Source organism: Zingiber officinale, unplaced genomic scaffold (genome assembly GCF_018446385.1).
Source record: "Zingiber officinale cultivar Zhangliang unplaced genomic scaffold, Zo_v1.1 ctg136, whole genome shotgun sequence".
NCBI classification, from domain to species: domain Eukaryota; kingdom Viridiplantae; phylum Streptophyta; class Magnoliopsida; order Zingiberales; family Zingiberaceae; genus Zingiber; species Zingiber officinale.
Window position 1 is genome coordinate 292259 of NW_024589832.1, and position 24871 is coordinate 317129.

At 36.0% G+C, this 24871-nt stretch overlaps 1 protein-coding gene across 1 annotated transcript; it reads left to right on the plus strand.

Moving 5' to 3' along the window:
• The first annotated feature begins 3871 nt into the window (after positions 1 to 3871).
• Positions 3872 to 5618, plus strand: LOC122036308. The gene is made up of 4 exons (XM_042595591.1): positions 3872 to 4231; positions 4357 to 4779; positions 5074 to 5438; positions 5480 to 5618. Exons 1-4 carry the CDS (start codon positions 3872 to 3874, stop codon positions 5616 to 5618), a joined length of 1287 nt encoding a protein of 428 aa, XP_042451525.1.
• Positions 5619 to 24871: the final 19253 nt, after the last annotated feature.

Here is a 24871-nt window from a genome sequence, read left to right on the forward strand (position 1 = left end):
GCTGTTTCGAAAATTGTTCATCAATTTTATAAGTGCCTGGGGAAAAGAATGTACGATTTGACATTGAGTTAATAAAAAAAATTTGCATCTGCAAATTTTTATCTTAAGATAGGTGACAGATAGAATAATTAAAGGCATGCCCATGATTGTATTAATATCTTTCGGTTTTTTATCAAAAATTATTAAATCATGTAGTCTAATTTTAAAATAATTCAGTCACGTATTCAATTTTATTTTTTTATTATTCCAGTCGAGTTAAAAAAATAATAGTCGAATCGATTTTTATTTTTAAAGAAAATGATTAATTTATGTTTAAAAAATAACTCTTCCTAATATAGTGAGTTAAATTTATATTTAAAATCATTTATATAATTAAGAAACTTAGGTCAACACATGAGAATTAATTTTCTATCATTCCAAAATCTTGAGATTCGATCTTGATGCGGCGATAAGGAGGGGCTCATCCTGCGGAAAGGTAGCGACATGGTGGAGGTCAAAATAAAAAACGATCAATACCCCATTATCACCGGTCGATCGGGCGAGTAGGTCGCCCGACCGAGATATGACAGGCCCGATCTGACACCATCTTTGGCTCGGTAACCAGTCGAGCACCCGATGCTCAGCAAAGGGACGAACAGCGAGTGTATGCAGAAGTGTGCCGAGCGGCTATCCCGCTCGACCTTACATCAATACTCGGAACAGAACGGAATGGAGTAACGACCGAGCAAACCACATACAGACAGCAATACTACGGCCGAGCGACTATCCCGTTCGGTTAGGGTATACGCTCTGCAACCAGACAGTGGAAGTAACGACCGAGCGACTATCCCGCTCGGCCAGATAATAGATTCACCATCCGAGCAGACAACGGTGACTCAAGCCAAGCGGCCATCCCTCTCGGCTCGGTAAAAGACACAAAATATTAGCGAGCGAGGTCCTTTTGGGAGCTAGTACTGCCGACAGACGGCATGGTCGGCACCATGGTCAGGCAAACGATCGTACGGCGGAAGTTTCCACTGTCACTTCAGATATATGATCGGCTTATTAAGGTATTGTGTCAGAGACAGGGGCGGATGTACCGGGGGGCAGCATCGGCGGCAGGCGGAACAAAAAAAAATCGGGGCGGTAAGAAGCTCTTCACAGGCACTCGTAGCAGTCAGAGAAAAAATACGAGTGATAAGCGAAGAAAACGAAGAGACGAAGACCAATTTATTTTTTTAATTATGAACCACGTGTCCATCCACGTGACACGTTTCCATATATAAAGGTTTATTTTTTTATATTTTTATTTATCTCTCCTCCATTTTTTTGTTTCCGCCGCAACACCGCTCACAAAACGCCCTTTGTTTATTTTTCTCTACCGAGCGCCGACTAAAGCGGCAAAGCCCTACGCCCAAAGACTTTTTTTCTCTCTGCCGAGTATCGATCAAAGCGCCAAAGCCCAAAGGTGAAGCCTTCAGTGTAAAATACCGAAAATGGACGAATAACCATAAGGGAATTTTTTTGAAATTTTTAGAAATTTTTCGGAGCTCGTAAAACGAGTTTACGGGGATAAATATTGGGCCTCGGGAAAGCCTATTTAGGCTACCCCATATTAGTGAGGAAAATTTGAATTTTTATATTCTTTTTCTTTTTTTCCTTTTTCCTCTCTTTTTCGCGTTTCCTTTCCCAGACCCGCGCCCCGCGCCTCAACCATCGTCATTTCTCCTTCTCTTCCCAAACAGACGTGCCGCCGCCGCTCGCGTCTGTTTCTTCCCCCTCTGGTACAAAAGCTTCGAGCCGAGCCTTTCCCTTGCGTTGATTCTCTTCCTCTTCGCCTCTGCCCTGATCATCCTTGCGCAGACGCGGAGCCCTAGAGCTCGAGCCACCGCCCGATCGCCGGAAGGAAAGGGCCACAGCCGATGCCCTAGGTGTCGCCCTCTTCCTTTGCAGTGTGCCACCGCCGCACGGAACAGCGTCGGCCGCCTCCTGTTGGAGTGTATACTAAAAGCCTAACTTTTATATAAATATTTATAAGAATCACATTGGTCAAGTGTCTACATTTATATATACCAAATGTAGATGTTCAATTAATTTATATTGTAGATAACATAGTGTGTGGTGTCACACACAGAAGATCGTGTTATCGGTTCTTTATAAATTATAAACAGTAGCTCACGACTAAGATGGAAAGGAACAAACCATTGGAATAGTCGTAGTGTAATTAGGTATTAGTTTATCTTGACTAATAAATTACACTAGTACACTCTAAGTGTATTGAGTAGGACCATCTAAGGTAAGTTCTTTTTGTACTGATTTAATAAAAGGACTAGACCTTAGTTATGTTAGACTATGTTTTTCAGACTTGTATCTTTTGGCATTTGGATCTTGTACATTTCCTTATTATCGATGGATTTTCGTTTGAATGTATGTTGGTGATTTGTATTTTATGGGTGTAGTTGAGTAGGATATTAGATTTGTGTTTTATGAGTGTAGTTGAGTAGGATTTTTGCGATGATTTCCTTATCGTTGTTTATGTTTGGTTTTTACTATTAAACTGCGTGGATGCTTGCTTATTGTACTTTTATATTATGTGTATGTTCCGACCGTGTTGGGCGAGGTATCTGGATAGATGTAGTAAAGTTTCATATTGTCACCCATACAGGGGAGATGCTGTCAAATTCTTCTGGCAAGGACTACCTGGGGCGTGACATTCAGCCTTCAGGTAAGTGGCTTTTATTTTATTTTATTTTATTAATAATTCTTTGATTGTTTCTTGATTACAATGTATGATACAATTAACAATTTAAAATTTTTATTGTTTAAATGTTTAGTTGCTTTTTATACTTGATTGTTGGATAATTGAAAATTTAGATTTTGTATATTTAATGGTTGGATAATTTATAATTTAGTTTTTTATAAACTCCAAATATGTAATTAGTTTTTTTATTAGCGGTTAGTTAATTGTAATTTGTGAATGTTGATAATCTATGCTAAATTAATTTTATTTTTTTAAAAGAATTGTGTCAATGAATGATGTTAAATAATTTAATTGTGTTATTATTAAATTGTTAACATTGCTTTATGTTGATAATTTTTTCCCATACATTATAATTTGTAGAAAATGTTGAAATATTTTGCAAAGAGGCCTAGGAATTCAATTGAATTATCTAGTGTTCCGGATGAAGAGTCTACTTCTGCACCACAACCACCACCACCACCTCCTCCTCCTCCTCCGTAAATTTTATTTGAAAATCTGAGTAGTGAAGTAGAAATTGTTGCTGATCCTGGTTTACGAAAATTGATTGAAGAGTATGATGTTAGTGCTATAGATCATATTCGAAAAGAATATATTGCTATGGGCCCTTGTCAACCTCGAGGCCATAATTTTTCAAGAAAAAAATGGGTAAAGACAATAGATGTTTCAGAGAGGTTTGGTTTAAAGATCGTAATTGGTTGGAGTATAGTGTTTCAAAGGGTGCAGCCTTTTGTTTCTGGTGTTATCTTTTTAGACCTAGTAATATAGGGTTTGGAGGAGATGATTCGTTTACGAGATCTGGTTCCATTAATTGGAAAAAAGTAATTGAAAATTTCAATGAGCATATAGGTGGAGTTGGTAGTGCACACAATGAGGCAAGAATACAGTTTGAGGGTTTCAAGAATCAAAGACAAAGTGTGGAGTATTTATTTTCATCGGGGAAACATGAGCATGAAGTTGCTTATCGTAAACGCTTGACTTCCATTTTAAAAGTAATTCGATTTTTGTTGTTACAAAGATAGATTCGCTACCTTAGCAAACCCCTAATTTTTGACATCATCCAATAGAGGAAATTTTTTAGAATTGCTCAAATGGTATAGCTAAGAGTGTTCAGAAGTTGCGGTAGTTGTTGGAATGAATGCACCTGGAAATAATCAAATGATTGCCCCAAAAATTCAAAAGCAATTGGTGAATGCTCGTGCAGTTGAGACTACAAATGCTATTCTAGCTGATCTTGGAGATAGGTGGTTCACTTTACTACTTGATGATGCTCGTGGCTATTTAGTGAAAGAGCAAATGACAGTTGTTATTAGATATATGAACAAACATAGAGAGGTGATTAAACGATTTATGGATGTAGTTCATGTTGCAACAACTACAGCGGCTTGTTTGAAGGAGGCAATCGACTCTTTATTTGCTAAGTATGGTTTCTCAGTGGCGAGATTGAGGGGTCAAGGATATGATGGTGCTTCAAATATGTCTGGAGATTTAATGGCTTAAAGTCACTGATAATGAAAGAAAATCCGTATGCATTGTATGTTCATTGTTTTGCTCATCAACTCCAGTTAGTGGTTGTAGCTGTTGCTCAAGCAAATCAATATGTTTGTGATTTCATGTAGATTGTTGGTTCGATTGTGAACACATCTGCATCATCTTGCAAAAGGGCCGACAAACTTCGACAACTTGAATATGACAGAAAAGTTAAACTTTTTGAAAGAGGAGAGATTAGTTCTGATAGAGGACTAAACCAAGAAACTAGTTTAGCTAGACCTGGAGATACACGATGGGGGTCTCATCATTCAACTTTAAGTCATATTGAACAAATGTGGTCATCTGTTATAGAGGTTTTTCAAAATTTGATTGATGATGGTGATCGTTCTTCTAAGGGTTTAAGTAGAACTTTGGTTGAAAGAATGGAGAGGTATGAATTTGTGTTTATTCTATTATTGATGAAACGTATATTGGCAATCACAAATCATTTGTCAACTGTTCTATATGAGAAAGATCAAAATATTGTGAATGCGATGCGTTTGATCAATAATGTGAAATGCAAATTGCAATAGTTGAGAGATTATGGATGGGATATTTTACTTGAGGATGTGAAGAAGTTTTGTAACAATCATTCCATTGAAATAATTAATATGACAGATAACATCAACAACCGTAGTCATTTGAAGAGAGATGAAAAAAATGTTAATTTTTATCACTACTATCATGTTGAAATCTTTTGTGAGGTAACTTCATAATTCTTTTTTTGTTTACCATCAATTAAATTCTTTTAAACAGTAACATATTTATTAATTTTTTACTTTTGTTGTTTGATTTTTAAATTGTAGGTTATCGATATTATTCTACAGGAGATAGATAGTCGTTTCTCTGAAACAACTACAGATTTGTTGATTTATATGTCATACCTTGATCCTAGGAACTCATTCTCTAGATTTGATGTACAGAAGTTAGTGTGTCTAGCTCATTTTTATGAGGATGATTTTTCTTGGAATGAGCGTATGTTGGTTGAACAAGAGCTTGAAACATATATTGATGACGTCAGATCAGATGAGCGGTTTGAAGGCATTTCGGATTTGGGAGCTCTTGCAAAGAAAATGATTGAAACAATGAAGAACCGTATGTTTTCTTTCGTTTATCGGATGATTGAGCTAGCCTTACTTCTTCCAGTTGCTACTACAACTGTTGAAAAAGTGTTTTCGGCAATAAATATTGTCAAATCGATTTGCCAAACAGGATTGGAGATGAATGGATGAATGATAGTTTGGTAGTCTATATCGAAAAAGATGTTTTTAATGCTGTCGACAATGAGCCAGTTTTACAGCGTTTTCAGAACATGGACTCTCGAAGAATACAATTGTCACGAATTCATTAGTAGACTGCTTTAATATTTTAATATTATTGTATGAGTTTTTTTTCATAATATTATACCTTTTTCTCCTGTTTGTCAAGTTATTTAAAAAAAAATATTTTTTAATTTTATAGAAGTTATTAACTGTTAAAAAATATTCGCTACGCTGAATTTCCACTGATGCCCAGAGTGAATGAGACGTTACACATAATTAATAAACTTGGGGTGTTAGGCAAAATTTATATTCAACTACCAATTAGCACATGTATAGACCATCGGTGTGACAGAGAACTAAATCTAAAATATTGACTTATCTACCACTGGTTCAGGTTTCAAAATAATGCTCAAACATCGATTAATTTAAAAATATGTATATTTGGCATGCAATAGTGTTTCTTGCCTTCAGAAGGATGCTCAAAATCACAATCGATAATCCGCCCAAAATTGAATGTAATGACTTTAATTCAATTACCAATTAGCACATGTATAGACCATCCATGTGACAGAAAACTAAATCTAAAATATACAATTTAAAAATATGTATATTTGGCATGCAATAGTATTTCTTGCCTTCATAAGAATGCTCAAAACCACTGCTATAAAGTTCTGGGAAGTTCTGGGTTATATCAAAAATGTGCTCTTAATTTGGGATGAAGGAGGGCACGGACACCAAGTAATTTTGTCCATCTTCCATGAGCAGCGAATATACTTTGTGTTTTCATCGAAACTTAATAATAGCAATTTAAATTTATCATGAATCAATCTAGCATTAAACAACCATATCATTATAAAAATGGGAGCTACAAGGTCTTGCAATTAAAGAAATTCTGAAAACAAAAGAGTGATGGTGCTAACCAACTAATAATGTCTTTCTATCTATAAGAAGAAAGAGAACAATAAAGTAACTACTATAATAGGGGTTGAGTTGTTGACATGAACAGCGGAACGATATCTGCGGGGGAGAGGTTGCTGACGGGATCAGCGGCGGGGGTTGTTGACGGAATCAGTCGGCGGCAGGATTGTTGACGGATCGGCGGGGGAGGGGGGTGTTGACAGGATCAACGGCGACGGTATCGGCATGGGGGTTCTTGACGGGATTATTGGCCGCGGGGTCTGCGGGGCGTTGTTGACGGGGTCGGCGGCGGCGGGGTTGTCCCCGTCGACGACGGCAGCAGCTGGGTCACCGACGGGCATGTCAGCTGCGTAGGCCTTTGCGACAGCTGCATAGGCCACTGCGGCATCTACATAGGCCGCGGCGGCAGCTGGGTTGGAGTGAACTGCGTAGGCCGCTTGGTCGGCTGCGTAGGCCGCTTCGTCGGCTGCGTAGGCCACTGCGTCGGCTGTCGCCTTGGCGGCGGCAACTAAGTCGTAAACGCGGTCGTCAGTTGCCGCGGCGGAAGCTTCGAAGGCAGCAAAGGCCACGGCAGTGCGGTGTCTGGACAGGGCGGTTTGGCGTCTGGCCACGGCAATGCGGCGTCTGGCCACGGCAACGCTGAGGCTGCGATCCATGGTTCGCGTTAGGTTTAGGGTTTGAAAATAGGAATGGAATAATACTAATTTAAAGGGTAAGAATAATATTTTTAGAATCATTCCTGAATAATATGGAACGGATAAAATCCAATTAAAATAACGAATTTAGAATTCATTCTCTTCCCTTATGCGTCTTAATTAAATTGAAATCATAAATTAAATTAAAAGTTAATTAAATTTAAAATCTTAATTAAATTTAAAAAAATTAATCTAAAATCTTAATTAAATTTAAAAAAAATTATTCTAAAATCTTAATTAAATTTTTTTAAAAAAATATTTTTTAACAAAAAAACTTTTAAAATTTATTTTAAAATCCTTTAAAAATTATTTTTAAAACCTTTTATTAATTCTTTTAAAAATATTTTTAAAATTCTTATAAAAATTATTTTAAAACTCTTTTAAAAAAAATTCAAAATTATTTTTAAAACCTTTAAAAATCCTTTTAGAAAATTATTTCTTAAGAAAATACTCAACTAAATACAAAACTCAATTAAATCCATACTTAATTAGATAAAAACAAACTAAATAGAATATGTAATTAAAACCTAAAGTAATAAAATATGTTTCAAATTATTAGAAATAGTAAATAAGAAAATAATTACAAAATACTATCACTATTAGAAAAGATATTTTTAGTGACAATATTAACGACGGTATTAAATATCCTCATTATTGGTGGTTCAACAACGACGGACTTTAGTGTCCATCGTTGATGTATATACATTAGCAATGGTATTTTGTTCCGTCGTTGATGGTTTGTCATCAACGATCGTATTTTTTATTTTGGTAGTTAATGTCATATCTTTAACAACGAGATTTCCTTCCGTCGTTATTACAAAACCTTCGACGATGAATTTTTTTCATCAATGTTACTGCTCTAATTTTTCATTAACCTTCAATGACATTCTATTAATGATACTTATTTTAAAATGTAATTATAAATACTATTAGGAGAGCTGATTCAGCTCAACTGATGTGGCTTAAATCAAATGAAGTCCGGTTCAGCTTGGTCCATGTTCAATTGATGTTGGTTCAAATAGCGAGCTTGGTTCAACAACCCTAATCGAAGGGTTCAAAAAAACTTGGCAAAATAAAGGGTGGGGATCAAAGGACTTACCTCTCATCTGCTCCTCACGCAGAAACGGGACGAATCTTCACGCGATTCTTCTCCCTGACGCCATCCAGACCACTAAGCCCCACAAGACTTCTTCGCTCGGCGCGACTTCCCCCTCTTCCATCGACGACATCCAACGGCCAGCAACCACCTTCCTCATCACTGCCGTCGGTTGGTCATATCTCTCCCCTCTCCCTCTTCCGCCTTCATTTCATCCACAACGTAACTGATGCGGACGCACACCAACAGCAGCTTCCTCGCCATCCAGCCATGCTGTCACCGCAAGAGCTCCTCCCCTCTTCGGGTTAGAAGAGGAGAGTCTCCGATCTTCATCTTCAGCCGCAACCCACAGCAAGCTAAGGATCTGCCAGCGAATGCCCCTTCTTCCATTCGCGACGCCACTAGCACCTCTTCCATCACCGCCGACCGGATCATCTTATGTTTTAATTGAAGTTGAGTATTTGATGACTGACGAAACTGGTATTTTGCTTGCCCTCGGTGGAGCTACATAAAGATGCGAATTTTAGCTTCACATGCATTTTTTTCATTTTGATCTACGGTTTCTTTTAATCGTGTCAGCACCACTTTTAAGGATTTGGAGCTTATTATGATGTATTTTGTAGATAGATTAGGAACGTAATTTTGACTACCTTCAAGTAGATTGATCATCCTTTTTGAAAGCTTTCTAGATCATTGTTCCCCTTTTGACGTTGTTTAGTCAATTTATCAAACCATAGAACGATCGATTACTTCAGACATTGAGAGAGGAAATTAAACGAGCTAGCTAGAGAACCAGAATTGACAGAGAAATTAGGAGAGAACGAGAAACGACCTAACGGTGAAACGAGGACGAATTAATATATACTAATTACTTTGAGTGGACGATTCAGGAAAGAGAATTGCTATGTTTTAAAATTAAAAAATAAATAAATTATCAGCTCCTGCCAATCAAATTTCAACAGCTATCTTGCTTACACAATCGTTTCTCCCCCTTCGTACATTACATGAACCAGTAAGCTTTACAGAACAACTAATTTCCTTTATAGAGAGATAATTAGACACTCTCAAATAGCAGACAAAAAACCATAGCACAATGAGGTGGACATTCTAAGTAAGCAAAAAACAAATCATAGACTAATGACAATAAAAAAATATAGTTATAAAAAATAATTTTAAATTAATTTTGATTATATATCATAATTAAATATCGATAATAAAAGATAATATTTTTAAATTTATTATATTTATTACTATGATTATTATTATTGTAATTATATATCATATTTAATATTTTTATTATTAATTAGACAAATTATATAAATAAATCCTTTAACTTTATTAATAAAATCATCTAAAAATAATTATTCTTTATTTTCTTAATTTCTTTCTTAATATCAAATCATCTAAAAAATAAATACTTTTTATTTTCTTTATTTCTTTCATAATATCATCAGTTCGGATCCTCTGTCTCCATTTCTATCTGTCTTCATGTCCCATTGTCGATCGAACGAATCAGATTAAATCTCAAGGCATCATGACATCTTTAAAATATGTACAGTATCCTCGTGATGTGTAAAGCATCCTTGAGATTTAATCCGATCCGTCCGATCGGTAATAAGACACGGGGACAGAGAGAAATGGGGACAGAGAATCTGAAGTATAATATCATAGCCATGATCCTAATTTCTTTGGTGGATCACTCTAGGGGTGTAAATGAGCCAAGCCGCTCGTGAGCTATTCGAAGCTCGATTCAATAAAAACTTGTTTGAGCTCGTTTAATGAGGTTCGTTAAGATAAAAAACTAAGCTCAATCTTCACAATATTTGGCTCATTAGCTCGTGAACATGTTCATTAAGCTCATGAATCAACTTTTAAATAAAAAAAATAATAGTTTTGATATTGAATTTATAGATTTTACACTCTACTTATGAAAAACATAGATAAATATATTAAATTTATTTATTAGAATAAAATTATAAATTGTAACAAGAATATTATAATTTTTTAAAAATATATAATTTAGTTTTTAATGAATATTTAAATTTATAATTTATATTTATTAAACTCGTTTAGACTCGATAAAAGCTTGAATAAGCTCGTGAGCCATGAATATATTCGTTAAATAAAGCTCGAGCTCTGCTTGATTATAAACAAGTCAAACTCAAACATCCAAGAGTTCGACTCGGCTCGACTCGATTACACCCCTAGATCACTCTTCTTCTAATCCTTCTTCTCTTTGTTATTTGTGTTTTTTTTAATCTTTTCGTCAACCCCATATTGTAGCTTTTTTTCTTTGATTTCTATTCTTTTCCACCGCACAACGACTTCTCTTTCCTCTATTTTTTCCCTTCCGCCGTTTTCTGCTGCTGATCACAGGAAAAAAGGAGCACTCCCTTTAACCTTTTGTCGCCGCCCAAAGGCAGCCCATCGCCGGCCTCTTCGTCGCTAGAAAAGCTATCGCTGCCGGACTTCTCTGGAGCCACAGCCACTAATCACAAGGTAGAAGCTCCTCCTATGAGGCCGTCCTAGGGCTTATTGCTACCGCTTGATTATCTACCACTGCTAGCCATGGGTCTGTGCAAACAACTAGCTTTATATTTTGTTTTCCCGCAAGAAGCCATACCCTCACATTAAATAGAGCACCATCATTAGGAACATCTTCTTTGCCACAGCAGCAAACTTTGAAGAGCAGTAATATGCAGAAGGCAACTTTCTTTCCTTTATTGTTTTTGTAACAAGGTGTTTTATTATCAAGAGACGGGTTATTTATTTTCAATGTCAAATACTCAACGATATCATGGTGGCCAAAAGTAAAGTTTAGACCGATGTCAAATTTATCGCATCGTTGGTCAAATTAGTATTCATTGCTCTAGAAGATTTGATTGGTCTTATAATCGGAGAAGATACTAAATTTATCTCAGAGTTGGACATATTAGTATTCAATGTCCTAAAAGATATGACTCAAATTTTATTGGAACTAGGTACTTCAACGTTAGAACAACCAACTATTTCACAAGAAGAACCTGCATCTTCAAATTGGCCGCCACCTTCTTGGTAATCTATGGCTCATTCATATTATTCTAGAACATGCTCACTCTTTACCTCTCCTAATATAGTTTCATTGACTCTTGACAACCCAAGATGATATCTGGATTCTTGAGCAACTTATTATATTACAATGGAGTATGATATTCTCATAGAAGTTTCTCCTTATCATGGACCCGACATGGTACAAATAGGTAATGACTCATGTTTGAATTACTCACCTTGGAAACAAATTCTTTCACTTATATGGTCAAACTTTTCGTATGCACAACGCTCTTCATATTCCTTCTATCATCCAAAATTTACTTTCTGTGTGTTAATTTTCTCTTAATAATAATGTATTTTTTTAATTTCATCCTTATCATTGTCTTATGAAGGATCTCACGACAGGAACTATTCTACTATAAGGAAACATTAAAGACGACCTCTATCATCTTCAACTCACCTATATTAATGCTTTTGTTGGAGAATGCACTGACAAATTCTCTTGACATACACGTCTTAGTCATCCATCTTTACGTCTTGTTCAGAATATCATTAATCAGTATGGTTTACCAATTTCTTTAGCCTCCTCATCTCATTTATGTGAAGCATGAAAGCAAAATCTCATAAATTACCTTTTGTGTTTTCTATTTGCACCTTTAATTTTCCTTTTGAAACTTTTCACTTTAATATGTGAGGTCCTGCTCCTATTATATATAATTAAGTTTTTCTTTATTATGTTATTTTTATTGACAATTTTAGCAAGTTTACTTAAATTTTTCCTATAAAAGGAAAGTCTAATCTCTTCGATATTTTTTGTCATTTTCAAAAACATGTTGAGTGTTATTTTAATGGTAAAAATACTCTCTCTTCATTTTGATGGGGGAGGAGAGTATCAAGCCCTTCATCGTCATCTTACCTCCTCAAGCATCCTTCATCGAGTCTCTTGTCCCCACACTCCTGAACAAAATAGATCTGCTGAAAGGAAACCTCATCATATAATTGAAACTGTCTTAGCCCTTCTTAATCATGCTTTAGTTCCACTTAAATTTTGGGATTATATTGTCCAAACCTCAGTATACCTTATCAATCGTTTGTCCACTCCACTACTTCAAACTAAAAGCCCCTTGGAAAGACTTTAAAATCACTCTCCGAATTACTCATTCTTTCGTATCTTTGGTTGTGCATGTTATCCTTGGTTGCGACCTTATTCTAAACATAAGTTAAATGATTTCAACAATGTACTTTCCTTTGTCATAGTAATTTGCATCATGAGTATCATTGCCTACATATATCAATTGGGTGGATGAGTCTCTTTTTCCATTTGCAGTTGTTTCAGCGGGCACTCCCTCAAATAATCAAGGCACCTTTCTAATTTCCCCTAATAGTATATCAGAACTCTCACAAGTTGCTCCAATAAGACATACTCAAAGTCCAAGGGAAGATAAAATTTTGGGTTCTGCTCCATCTCCACTAAATCTAGCAGATTCGACATCTAATAATATTCTCCTCTCTAGTCCTGATGCTTATCAATCAAACCACTCATCTTCGAATAGCTTCGATGATGATACTCCTTGTCGTATGCTTCCTCTAAGCGAGATTTATGCTCGATGTCCACCATTTTCCACCTACTATCTCTTCCATGGGCTTTAATTACTTCTTCAAGTTTTGTTGAACTAATTGGCTTTACACAGGCAGTCAAAGACCCAAATTGGCGTGATGCGATGACTACAGAGTTTGATGCTCTTATCCATAGTGAAACATGAATCTTAGTTCATCATACTCCATCTATGAGTATTGTGGGTTCTAAATGGGTTTACCGTATCAAGTATCATGCAGATGGATCCATTGAATTAATACTACAAAGCTAGTCTTATTGCAAAAGGTTTTAGTCAACATATAGGTATTGACTTCAATAATACTTTCAGTCTGGTCGTCCAAATTACAACTATTAGATTGTTAATTACTATCTATAGTTATTAACTCCAATTAACCGATACAACAACAATTAGATGTTTCCAATACTTTCCTTCATGGTCAACGTGAATAAATTATATTTATGGAGCAACTACCAAGTTTCATCCACCCGTGACTTTCAATACATGTTTGTAAACTTCATAAATATATATATGGTCTTCGACAAGCCAATGTGAAGGGGTGTTATAATACCTCTTCACATTAGCATGTTCATAGTATTGAACATGTTAAAGACGGTATAGGGTGGGCGAGGGTTGGCCCACCCCGTGATTGTATTTTTGTTTAATTTTACTTATTAAAAATATAAAATTAAAAATTAAATAAAATGGGTAAATAATAAATAACAAAAATAATTTTTAATAATAATGTTATTTATTTTTTTAAAAAGGTAATAATTTGATTTTTTTTTATCTACTTTTTTTCAATGGTTTGGATTTATATTTTGTATTATTTTATTTATTTACAATTTATTTTTTTATTTAATTTGAATTAAATTTAAAAACCAAAAAATTTGCAAGTTAATTGTTATTATTAAAAAAATAATAATAATTTTAATATTTAAAAATATATTTATTTAATATGATATAATTTTTAAGTGAATTATAGGATCCATGAATAATGAGTATTAATGTTAAAAAGAATATGGATGAAAGAGATAAGTTGATATAATGAGTAGACCTCATGTTTTTGTAATGAGATGATGGATATTATAACACGGATAATGCATGTAAATCCATCCACATCAACAGATATATAAATTAGTTATGTGGGTTCAGCTCCATTTCTACCCAGAAGTCCTGGAAAGATACTACTTACATTATATACAGGGCCGGCCTTGGAGGAGGGCGGCACTGGGCGATGACCTTGGGCCCATAATTTAAGAGGGTCCAATTTTTATTTTTTTTTAGTATTATGTATTATAGGCATGTAATTAGGGCCTTGAATAGTTGGATCCAAATTTATATTTCAAAATCTTTTGATATTGTTTTTTTACTTTTATCTTTTTAGGTATGTAATTGAGGTTTTGAGTAATTGGGGCCTAAATTTATTTTGGACCTTTTTTTCCGCCCCGGACCTCCTCTGTAGAAGGACCGGAGCTGACTATATATGTTTTTATAGCCTTTGTTTGTTATTGAAAGACCCACCATTAGTTGTTCCGTACATGAAAGTGACGAATCCCAGGTCGGAAACCATTAGTTGGCTTCGATTGAACTTCCTGCAATTAGAAGGTTGATTTAAAATAAAATCTTTAGATATTAGATATGGTAGTTAATATGAATACTCTTACTGAATAGCCTCGCCGTAGACATCGTCCACCCCTCCCTTCATACAGGATCCAGCTTCGTACAGAGCCAGCTTTGAGGCCTGCACTTACTACACACATGATTAATGCTAGCTGCACACTTAATCTTGTGCAAGGAGAGAAAGCAGGGCCTTGTCAGTGTGATATGCCTGCTCCCAACTCCTGTCACGGGAGCTGTCATTACTAATTCCAAGCTCTCCCCTGCACAAAGAGAGAAAGCACAGTTTGCCACGCCATTGCCAAACCGGAAACCTATCTAGCCGTCGTGAGTAGCCATGATTTGAGATCCCTTCCAATCCGGCTGCACCTACTAATTTGATGCTCTGCTCCTACTAATTTGTGTTTATATTGATTAATTAATGTGTTTGCTGATGTTGTCAGGCCTGGATAGGCCAATAAAACTTATGTTTAGGGTCTAATATTATTATGATCCATTGATTAAATAATTAAATAAAGATATTTAAAAAATTTAAATTGAGTCATTAATATTAATTAATGATAGCATACATATTAATAAATATCATACTAACCCATTAATGGTATCATATTAATTAATTCATTATTCTTATTTACATATCCTTATTTTCTCATAATTACAATTAGTCAAGATTTTATTCTATTTAATTATATAGCTTATAAAACTAATAAACTCTTTCCTTCTCAACATCTCTAAAAAAATCCTAATTATTCTTTCACTAATGGTTGGTGGCTATTTATTTTCTTCTCATTACTTTTGTATGTTTATATTCTCTCGCCAGTGTCTTTTTTTGTTTCTCATCAATAATTTTGTACATTTATGCTCTCTCATTGGTGGTACTCTCAGAGAACGCCCTCTCCTCCTTCGTTGATAATATTTCTTTCTCACTCTTTCTTTTTCTTCCTCGATAATAACATGAATCAGAGATTTTTTTATTCATACAGCGTAAAGTAAAATGCTTCATAAAAAAAATTTAAAATTAAAATTAATAAAATTTTATTTACGTTCAATGTCTCAAAAAGATTAAATAATTTAACCGTGTTAAAAAAAATCTAAATATTAACGAGAAAATTAAATTTTATATAAAAAAAATATTTTATTTATAAAAAATAAATTATTTTTTTTTAAAATCAGTCATTCTCAATCCCAAATTTAAATGAAAAAAAGATTGAGAAGACAATTTTAAAATATATTAAAAAATTTTAATTTATTTTTTTCTAGAGTCTCGTGAAATCTTGAGACGACCCTAGATGTTGTTAGATGTGCTTGAAGTTGTGATTAATTTGAACTGGACAAGTTTGTTATTGTTGTTGTTGTTATTATTATTTTCTTTTTGAATATTTTGATATCGTTGGCGTGTGAATAATCCAACTAAAGAGATGGTCTAACCAGATTAATTTCTAATAGCAAACCGAATGAATCTTATGCACAAGCCCCTACCGGTATATATATAAGAGAGTGCAAAGGAGTCTAGTTATTTATTTATTAAAATCTTTACGAAAAATATTTTTTTAATCAAATTCAACTAATAGTATTATCATCATTATAAAACTCTCACACCTAATTGATTTTCTAATTTAACTCTCTATAAACCTTTTTATAAAAAACATTATAAAATAATATAATTTAAATATTTATCTAATAGGTAGAACTTATGAAGAAGAGCCTTGCACAATGATAAAATTATTATTTTATGATTAAAATGATTATTTTGTGACCTAAAGCTATTACTTTGTGATTTAGAGCTGGACAAGATTATGTATAATGGATCTTTCCCCAATACTCACGGTCCTTTTTTATTTAATAGATGGAACTTATATTAATAATTTAAAGTTTTAAATTATTATATTTTATGTTTGAATTAAAAAAATTATATATTATAATTAAAATCTATACAAATTAATAAATACACTTATATCTAAATTGTACGTAAACTTGGAACGCTAATGAACTAATTAACTTTATTAGTATTAAAGCCTTTTTTGTTTTATATACTTTTGTACTATTAAATGAATATAAATAAATTTTATCCAATCAAACACAAATGCTATTCATTAACATTTAATTTATTTACAATAGCTATTACTTATTATTCTACCCAACTAATTTTCAAGGCAAACTTTCATCATATTTTGAAACAAATTGAGAGATTACAATTTTTAGAGTTGATATTAAAGTGTAATTTTGACCTTATCGTGCTTTGGGGGAATCAATATAGTTGGAGCAAATATAGGAACATTGCACAAGAGAATAAATCTTAAAAGTCATTATTCAAAAGGCTAGTAGTTGTCCGTGATTTACCTCCTCCGTGTTGGCCATGAAACGGGTTGACGAGGACGTTGGGGATAAACGTATTCACCTTTTGCCATCAAGAGAACAAATCTTAAAAATCAATCTAACTTTAGCATAGGAGAATCGAAAGAGGCTAGCTAAGTGATTTTCAAAATATAATTCATCGTAACGGCCCATCGTGTCCTCGAACTTTTCGAGTAAAGGCCCAACAAGATCGATCATTTTCCTTTCTATACAACAGTGTACCATCGTGCTTTTCTTCTTTCTTTTCGACGACAATAAGATATTAGATATCATTGATACTATGGTGTTCTTGGATTGATCTTTTTCAGTCTTTCCGAGGCATGATTAGCACAGACAGAAGACTTCATCTATTTAGCCCGACTCTGGGAGTTCAACGCGTTGTTTCCAATCATTTCTTTCTTCAGTACCTTACGTCAAAGAATGGAGTGCTCCCAGTCGTGTAATCTATTTTAATTTCTAGTGAGTGCGCATTAGCAAGCGATTCGCAGACCACTATCTATCTCGACTGGCCAGTATAGCTTCATAGGATTCAATCCACCCTTCTTCAAACTCAGAAGCAGCGGGCCTCTTGTAAATGGCTCGACGGAGTGGAGTAAGGTGGGATAATGGCAGAAGTATGCTTTGAAGCAGCTAGTTAAATAACCATAGTTAAGCTAAGTAATGAAGTTAAAGCTGGTCAGGTGATACAGGGGTACTTTACGCAGGGCATGTGACTAAGAATGCCAACGATCATGTCAAGTTGGCCAGCAATGTCAATAGAGGTGCTAGCGACCACCGACTCTCGACTCTTAGCTACCGACATTGACTCTCGATTATTCGCACCGACTCTCGGCTGCTGACACCGACTCCCAGCTACCGACACTGACTCCGGGCTACTGGTACCGAATCTTGGATATCGACTTGGTTCTCGGGCGAACTGTTGTTTGAGGGGTGGCGTGTTGGAGGGGAGACGTGGACAACGCGACCATAACTGCGAAAATGACTTTCATTCACTCCGAAATAAATGGATAATAAATGACCATTTATTTCCAAAACATGGTAACGTCTCTACAAGAGATGGGGAAAATGTAGTACACCGTCCAAACCCTATAAAAGGTAGTCAACCCTCATGTGCATAGAATACATCAAACTCTTATTTTCATTAACCACTTCTTCCTCTCTCAAATCTTACTTGAGCGTCGGAGTGATTGTATCGGGATCCCCTAGTCGTCATTCTAACCCTCTCCTTTGAGTGATCAGGCATTTTTAGAAAAGGCTTCGTGAGACCATGTGGTTGGAGATCCCCCGATAGTCAATCTCGGTGACACCTCACCGACGAGTTGACTAGGAACGTTTGCAGGCAAGATCAAATTGGCGCCGTTTGTGAAAAATTCTAAATTAAGAACTGAACTGACACATTATAAGATGGATGACACCGAAAGATCCAACATGGAAGATAGTGAAAAATCGAGCGTCATCACTATGATGACATAAGACTTCAACAAACTGCTGACAACTACGGTTCAGGCTATATTGCAAGAACAACCTCAGCAGTCAACACCGCCCAAGTTCAACCCCCTAAATTAGTTGTCCTCCCAACCCATTGAGGCCTCCCCAACATTGCAACAAAAATTGACTCGGCTTGTGGAGATGCCGAGATAGGTGTTCCCAACCTAGGCAGAATATCCTTCGAGATGAGCTACCCAAACACTTTCGAGCATTACAAATCAGAGAATATAATGGTGTGACCGACCCAGAAGACCACATCTATAAATTTGAAAATATCTCTTTGCTACATTGATACACAGATGGGGTAGTCAAATGTCGGGTCTTCTTAACGACACTCTCACACTCGGTGCAAAGATGGTTTATTCGTCTCCCAACATCTTCCATTTGGTCTTTTGAAGACTTCATAACGTTGTTCACACGATGTTTTCTATCATTCGGAGATATCAACAGACTCTGCATGATTTGTTCGCCCTCAAGCAAAAGTCCAAAGATCCTCTAAAAGAGTACTTGTAAAGGTTCAATCGGATAGCCATGGATGCACCTTTGGTTACTCCCGAGGTACAAGTTAGCGCATTCTCACAGGATTTAATCAACGAGGATTTCTTTAAATCCCTGGTGAAAAAAAAACCCGACCGACTTCGATGGGTTATAAGCATTGCTTTAAAGTACGTCCAAGTGGAAGAAGCCTTGTCTGCAAAAAGAAAAATATCAACCCTTGCCTTGGTGCTCGTTCAATCGGATCGAAAGGCGCCCTCGTCTCCTTTGCGAACCAGGATTTCACAAATCGCAAAGAGGGGAAAGCAATGCAAACAGTAGAGAGTACATCAACCCTGCCAAGGGGCTAAGTCGAGAGTTCATGGCAATACCTTACTGTGATTTTCATCAGTCATATACTCATTCTACTCGAGAATGCTAGCAATATGCCTGTGAACTATGCCTTGTATCCAATCAAAGAAAAGTTGACCGCAACCAATTAACTTGAAGATCCTCTGAGTCTTACCATCGGCGGCAGAACATCGGACAAATGGCAGATGTTGAACGAGAAAGGTAAGGGTAAAATAGATCCAATAGGAATGATTAATATGAATGTTGGAGGTCCGACAGATGGCAATTCTACTCATGCGCGAAAGGCCCACAATCACTAATTGGAAAACTATAGGCTCAACTTTGGCCAGAGTACGACCCAAGACTTCATAATTAGCTTCAAACCTAGTAATTTAGAGGGAGTGAAGATTCCTCATGAAGATGCATTGGTAATTCAGGCTCTTGTAGCCAATTATATAATAAAGAGGGTATTCATAGGCACTCACAGTTCCATTAACATCATCTTTAAAGAGGTCTTTAATCAACTATAATTGGATGGAGAAGAGTTATACCCCGTAAACACTTCTCTAATTGGATTTACTGGATACTAGATACAACCCATGGGGAAAATCCATCTTTCTTTGTCCATGGGAGAAGAGCCGAGGAGGAGAACTAGACGCACTCCTTTCCTAGTTGTGAATACAGAGTCGGCTTATAATGCTATATTGGGAAGACCAGCGTTAAGTGCTTTTCAGGCTATCATCTCCACTTTCCATCAAAAAATCAAATTTTCGATAGATAATCAAATTGGTGAAGTAAAAGGAAGTCAGCTAGCAACCCAAGAATGTTACGCGGATGTGATTTAGGTTGATTCTAGAAAGGATGCCAAACTCAGAGCACTTTCTTCCAAGTTATAAAAAAAACACCAATAAGATGAACCGAGGAGGGTCACCAAGATGTGTAGATTCAACCCACTCAACCAAGAGAGGTTGTCCGAGTGGCCATAGATCTCAATTCAAAACTCTGAAGAGAACTAATTGTGTGTCTCTTTCACAATTATGATGTATTCGCCTAGTCGGATAAAGAAGTTACAGGTGTCCCATCCTCAGTAATGGTCCACCGACTCAACACCCTTCTAGGGGATCGACCTATTTGGTAGAGAAAGTGAAAATTCTCACCTGATCAGACCCGGGATATTCAGGTGGAAATGAATAAATTGTTAGAAGCCAGATGCATACGAGAGGTTTAATTCCCGACATGGTTATCTAATGTGGTATTCGTCTCTAAGCTCGGAGGCAAGTGGTGGATTTGCATCAACTTCTGGGACCTCAATAAAGCATGCCCCAAGGACTATTATCCCCTTCTTTATATCAACCAACTAGTGGACTCTACTTCTGATTGTAAGATTATATACATGTTGGATGCCTACCAGGGATACCATCAAAGTTCTGTAGCTCTAGACGATCAAGAAAATGTTAGTTTTTGTCACCCCTAAGTGAACCTTCTGCTATAATGTTATGTCATTCAGTTTAAAGAATACAGGGGTAACTTACCAACGGCTCATGGATCGGGTGTTCAAACATCAGATCAAGAAAAATGTGGAAGTATACATTGATGGCATCCTAATAAAATTTGTACGAGTCACGACTCTTATTTCAAACATTGAGGAAACTTGTTGTACCTTATGGCAAAATAGGCTTAAGTTGAATCCCAACAAATGTCTTTTGGATGCCAAAAGTGAAAAGTTTCTCGGATATATCATCACTGAGTGGAAAATTGAAGTTAATCCAAAGAAAGTTCAAGCTCTCCAAAATATGTTATCACCTAGCAATCTCAGAGAAGCACAAAGACTACTTGGATGTATCACTGTATTATCTCGATTTATATCCCATTCGGCCAATTGAAATCTGCCTTTCTTTAAGGTATTAAGGAAAGTTGTAAAATTTGAATGGGATAAAAAATGTGATCAAGCCTTGGCAAAGCTGAAGGAATATCTATCCCAACTCTCGCTCCTCTCTAAACCAATGGCGGGAGAAATGTTGTGGGTATACTTGTCCGCTTTCGATGGAGCAGTTGTTGTGGTCTTGCTATGACAGGAGGATAAGGTACAACACCCCATATACTTTTTTAGTCATCTAATAAAAGGAGTTGAAGTAGGTACACCGATTTGGAGAAGCTGGCATTCGGGTTAACCTTGAACACTCGTTGACTAAGGTCATACTTTCTCGCTCACCCAATCACAGTTATCACCAACAGCAATTTGGGTCAAGTATTGATAAATCCCGACGCCTTAAGGAGGTTGGTCAAATGAACCACGAAACTGAGCGAATATGACATTCAATATCAACTACTAACTGCTATTAAAGATCAAACTGTTGGGGTTGCAAGGTTGCAAACATAGTCCCACATTGAAAATACATGAGAAAGATCATGGATTTATAAGAGAAAAGATATCTCCATTGTCATGAGGCCTTTTGGGGAGAGCCCAAGAGCAAAGTCATGAGGGCGTAGGCCCAAAGTGGACAATATCATGCAATTGTAGAGATATCTAAATTCTTTTCGATCCTAAAATTGGTATCAGAGACCAGACTGCCATAAGGTTTAACTGCCGACTGTGCACAAGCGCTATGGTCTAATTGAGCCATGTGGGTACAATATTGACCTCGAACAAAGAAAGTAGGGGATCCTATGTTTGGATCAAGAGGACCAGACACCAGGTAGAAAGTCTTAGTTGTGGCTAGGCAAAGAAGTCCTAGTAGGTTGGGTGGACTGCGGGGCAGGAAGACCTGGTGGGTCAAGGATCGGACGTGAGAAGCCTATGGTCCTTTGTTTGAGGGAGGGGATTGTTGGGGTTGCAAGGTTGCAAACATAGTCCCACATTAAAAACACATGGGAAAGATCATGGGTTTATAAGAGAAAAGATATCTCCATTGGAATGAGACCTTTTAGGGAGAGTCCAAGAACAAAGCCATGAGGGTGTAGGCCCAAACTGGATAATATCATACAATTATGAAGATATCTAAATTCTTTTCGATCCTACAGTAATTATGCTTAAATTCATTCAGATACTCCTGGCCATATTAGTTCATTATAATTATGAGATATGACAGATGGTGTGAAAATAGCTTTCTATAACGGAAAGATGTTCAAGGACACATATATGATACAACCTGAGACTTTTACATTTGTTAACAGAAATAAAGTATGCAAGCTTCAACAGTTCATTTATGAACTAAAGCATGCATCCACAAGTTGAATATTTATTTTGATGAGGTAATCAAAGAGTTTAATTTCTCATAAAATCTTGATAAACCTTATGTTTACCAAAAAGTTAGTGGAACTGTAGTCGTATTCCTAATACTATACGTTGATGACATATTACTCATAGGAAATGATGTGTTAGTTCTACAATTAATTTAAATTTAGTTGTCCAAGACATTCTCTATGAAAGACATGGGAGAAGGAACATACATCCTGAGGATGAAGATCTATAGAGATAGATAGAAAAGATTATTTGGTCTTTCATAGTCTACATATATAGACAAAGTGCTAAAATGGTTTAGCATGTCTGAATCCAAGAAAGATTTTATACCCATGAGGCATGGAATTCACCTTTCAAAGTCTATACACCCACACAGAAGATGAGAGGATTTGCATGAATAAGATTTCCTATGCATCTGCGATAGGATCTATCATATGTCCTATGTTATGTACTACACCTGATGTATCATACGCTTTGTGTGTCACAAGCAGATACCAGTCAGATTCAAGAATGGATCATTGGATGATTGTCATGATAATCCTTAAGTACTTAAGAATAACTAGTGTTCTTGGTATATAAAGATGCTGATATAGTTACACAGTATACGAATGCCAGCTTCTAAACAAACAAGGATGACTCTAAGTCCAGTCTGGATACATATTCATATTAAATGAAGGTGTAGTTAGTTGGAAGAGTTCCAAGAAAGACACCATAATAGATTCTACCTATAAGGCGGAATATATTGCAGGTTCGGAAGCAGCAAAGGAAGCGGTTTGGATCAAGAAACTATTGAACTAGGAGTGGTTCCGACCATTGTTGAAGCATTACCAATCTACTGCGATAACACTGGAGACATTGTGTAAGCTAGCAAAGGAACTCATGTCTCACCAACGATCTAAACATATGCTTCTCCGCTATCATCTGATCAAGGAGATCATAAGTAGAAAAGAAATACAACTTAAAAAAATTCCCACCAAAAGGAACCTAGCAGATTCGTTGACAAAGGCTCTACCACAAAGTAAGTTTGAGAGTCATGTCCAAGCTTACGATATAGGACACCATGGCGATTGGCATTAGGCCAAGTGGGAGTATGCTATGTTTGAGAGGTGTCCTAAGATAATCACCTTATAATTTGTGATATTTATTTCGATAAATAAAGATTCACTATTTGAGTGCACATTGCTTGCGTGTATGAGTGGTCTTAAACTCACTTACTGAATGTCCACAACACAATTCATACCATGAGAGAACTTGTAATTGGATCACAATTAGTGAACATCTCTACATGTGTAATTATGAAAGTATTGAAATATTCCATAGTCAATGAATTGATATATTTAGATATCATCAATTTTGTGAGATTAGCATAGGTAATACTCCTTAGTCTAACCAAGCAGCTATTACTTGCTAATTGGAGACATTGGGATGTTGAGAGTTAAACATGGATGTTAGTTATGGTAACTAGTTCATTAGAGTGACATACTGTAAAACTTCATATGATTTTCTATATATATGGATATATCTGTGAAGTTTTTATTATAGCTCGAGCGCAAGTTTCCTTCGACTTGAGGTATTCAAGTCACCTTGGTCATGGAATACTTATACTTTAACATCTTAAGCAAAGCATCTCCTTGGAGATGTGAACCTGAGATGATTGGGTATAAGTCAAAGTACCCGAAGGAGTTTAAATAGCCCACAGAGGATTCATCTCTTCTTGCGAGGAGCCGTATACCCTATGGTCACTTGTCAGGGTTGTTACTTAAAGTCTTTGCAAAGCATCATATGTTAAGAGTAAGAGACTCTTAGATACATGTTGGAATAATTTGAATCTATAGAACGAATTAATATTACTTGGGTTAGGTGTGATGTAGTCAACCTAGTGGAGACAGACACACAGGTCATGTCCTGAACCAACTTGGTATAAGATGAGTGAAAAGAATGAGACATGACTCACTGTAGCTGCTGAAGGGTTCAGAACTAGTTCTGGAATCAATTATGATTTTCTGATTAATTAAGGATCATGATGTACTACTAGATGTCACTTATGATCGATCCATGATTAAATGGTTAATTATGGATGACCAAGATAAATCAGAAATCTATTGGGATACACGCACTACAAGTCTCTAAAAAGTGTAAAACAATTTTAAAAATTTGATTTTCAGATAAAGAGATAAGATGTTTAGTTGGACTAGATGGAGGGCAAATATGGAAGATATTTTGTCAGAATGGAAGCGCAAATGGACCACATCTCTTATGAAAGAGTTAGACCTTATTTGGTTTCAAAAGGTTAATATGCCAAATTTTGGTTAAGGAATTTGGGTTGGATTTGAGCTTTTCTAATCCAACTCAACAAGAGAAACTATATAATGATATAGTATGGAGAAATTAATGGAACAAATTCATTATTCATGAGTTTAGGTTTTTGGAAAACCTAATCTCTCTCTTTCCCTCTCTTTGTTGTCGTCGACCACCAAGC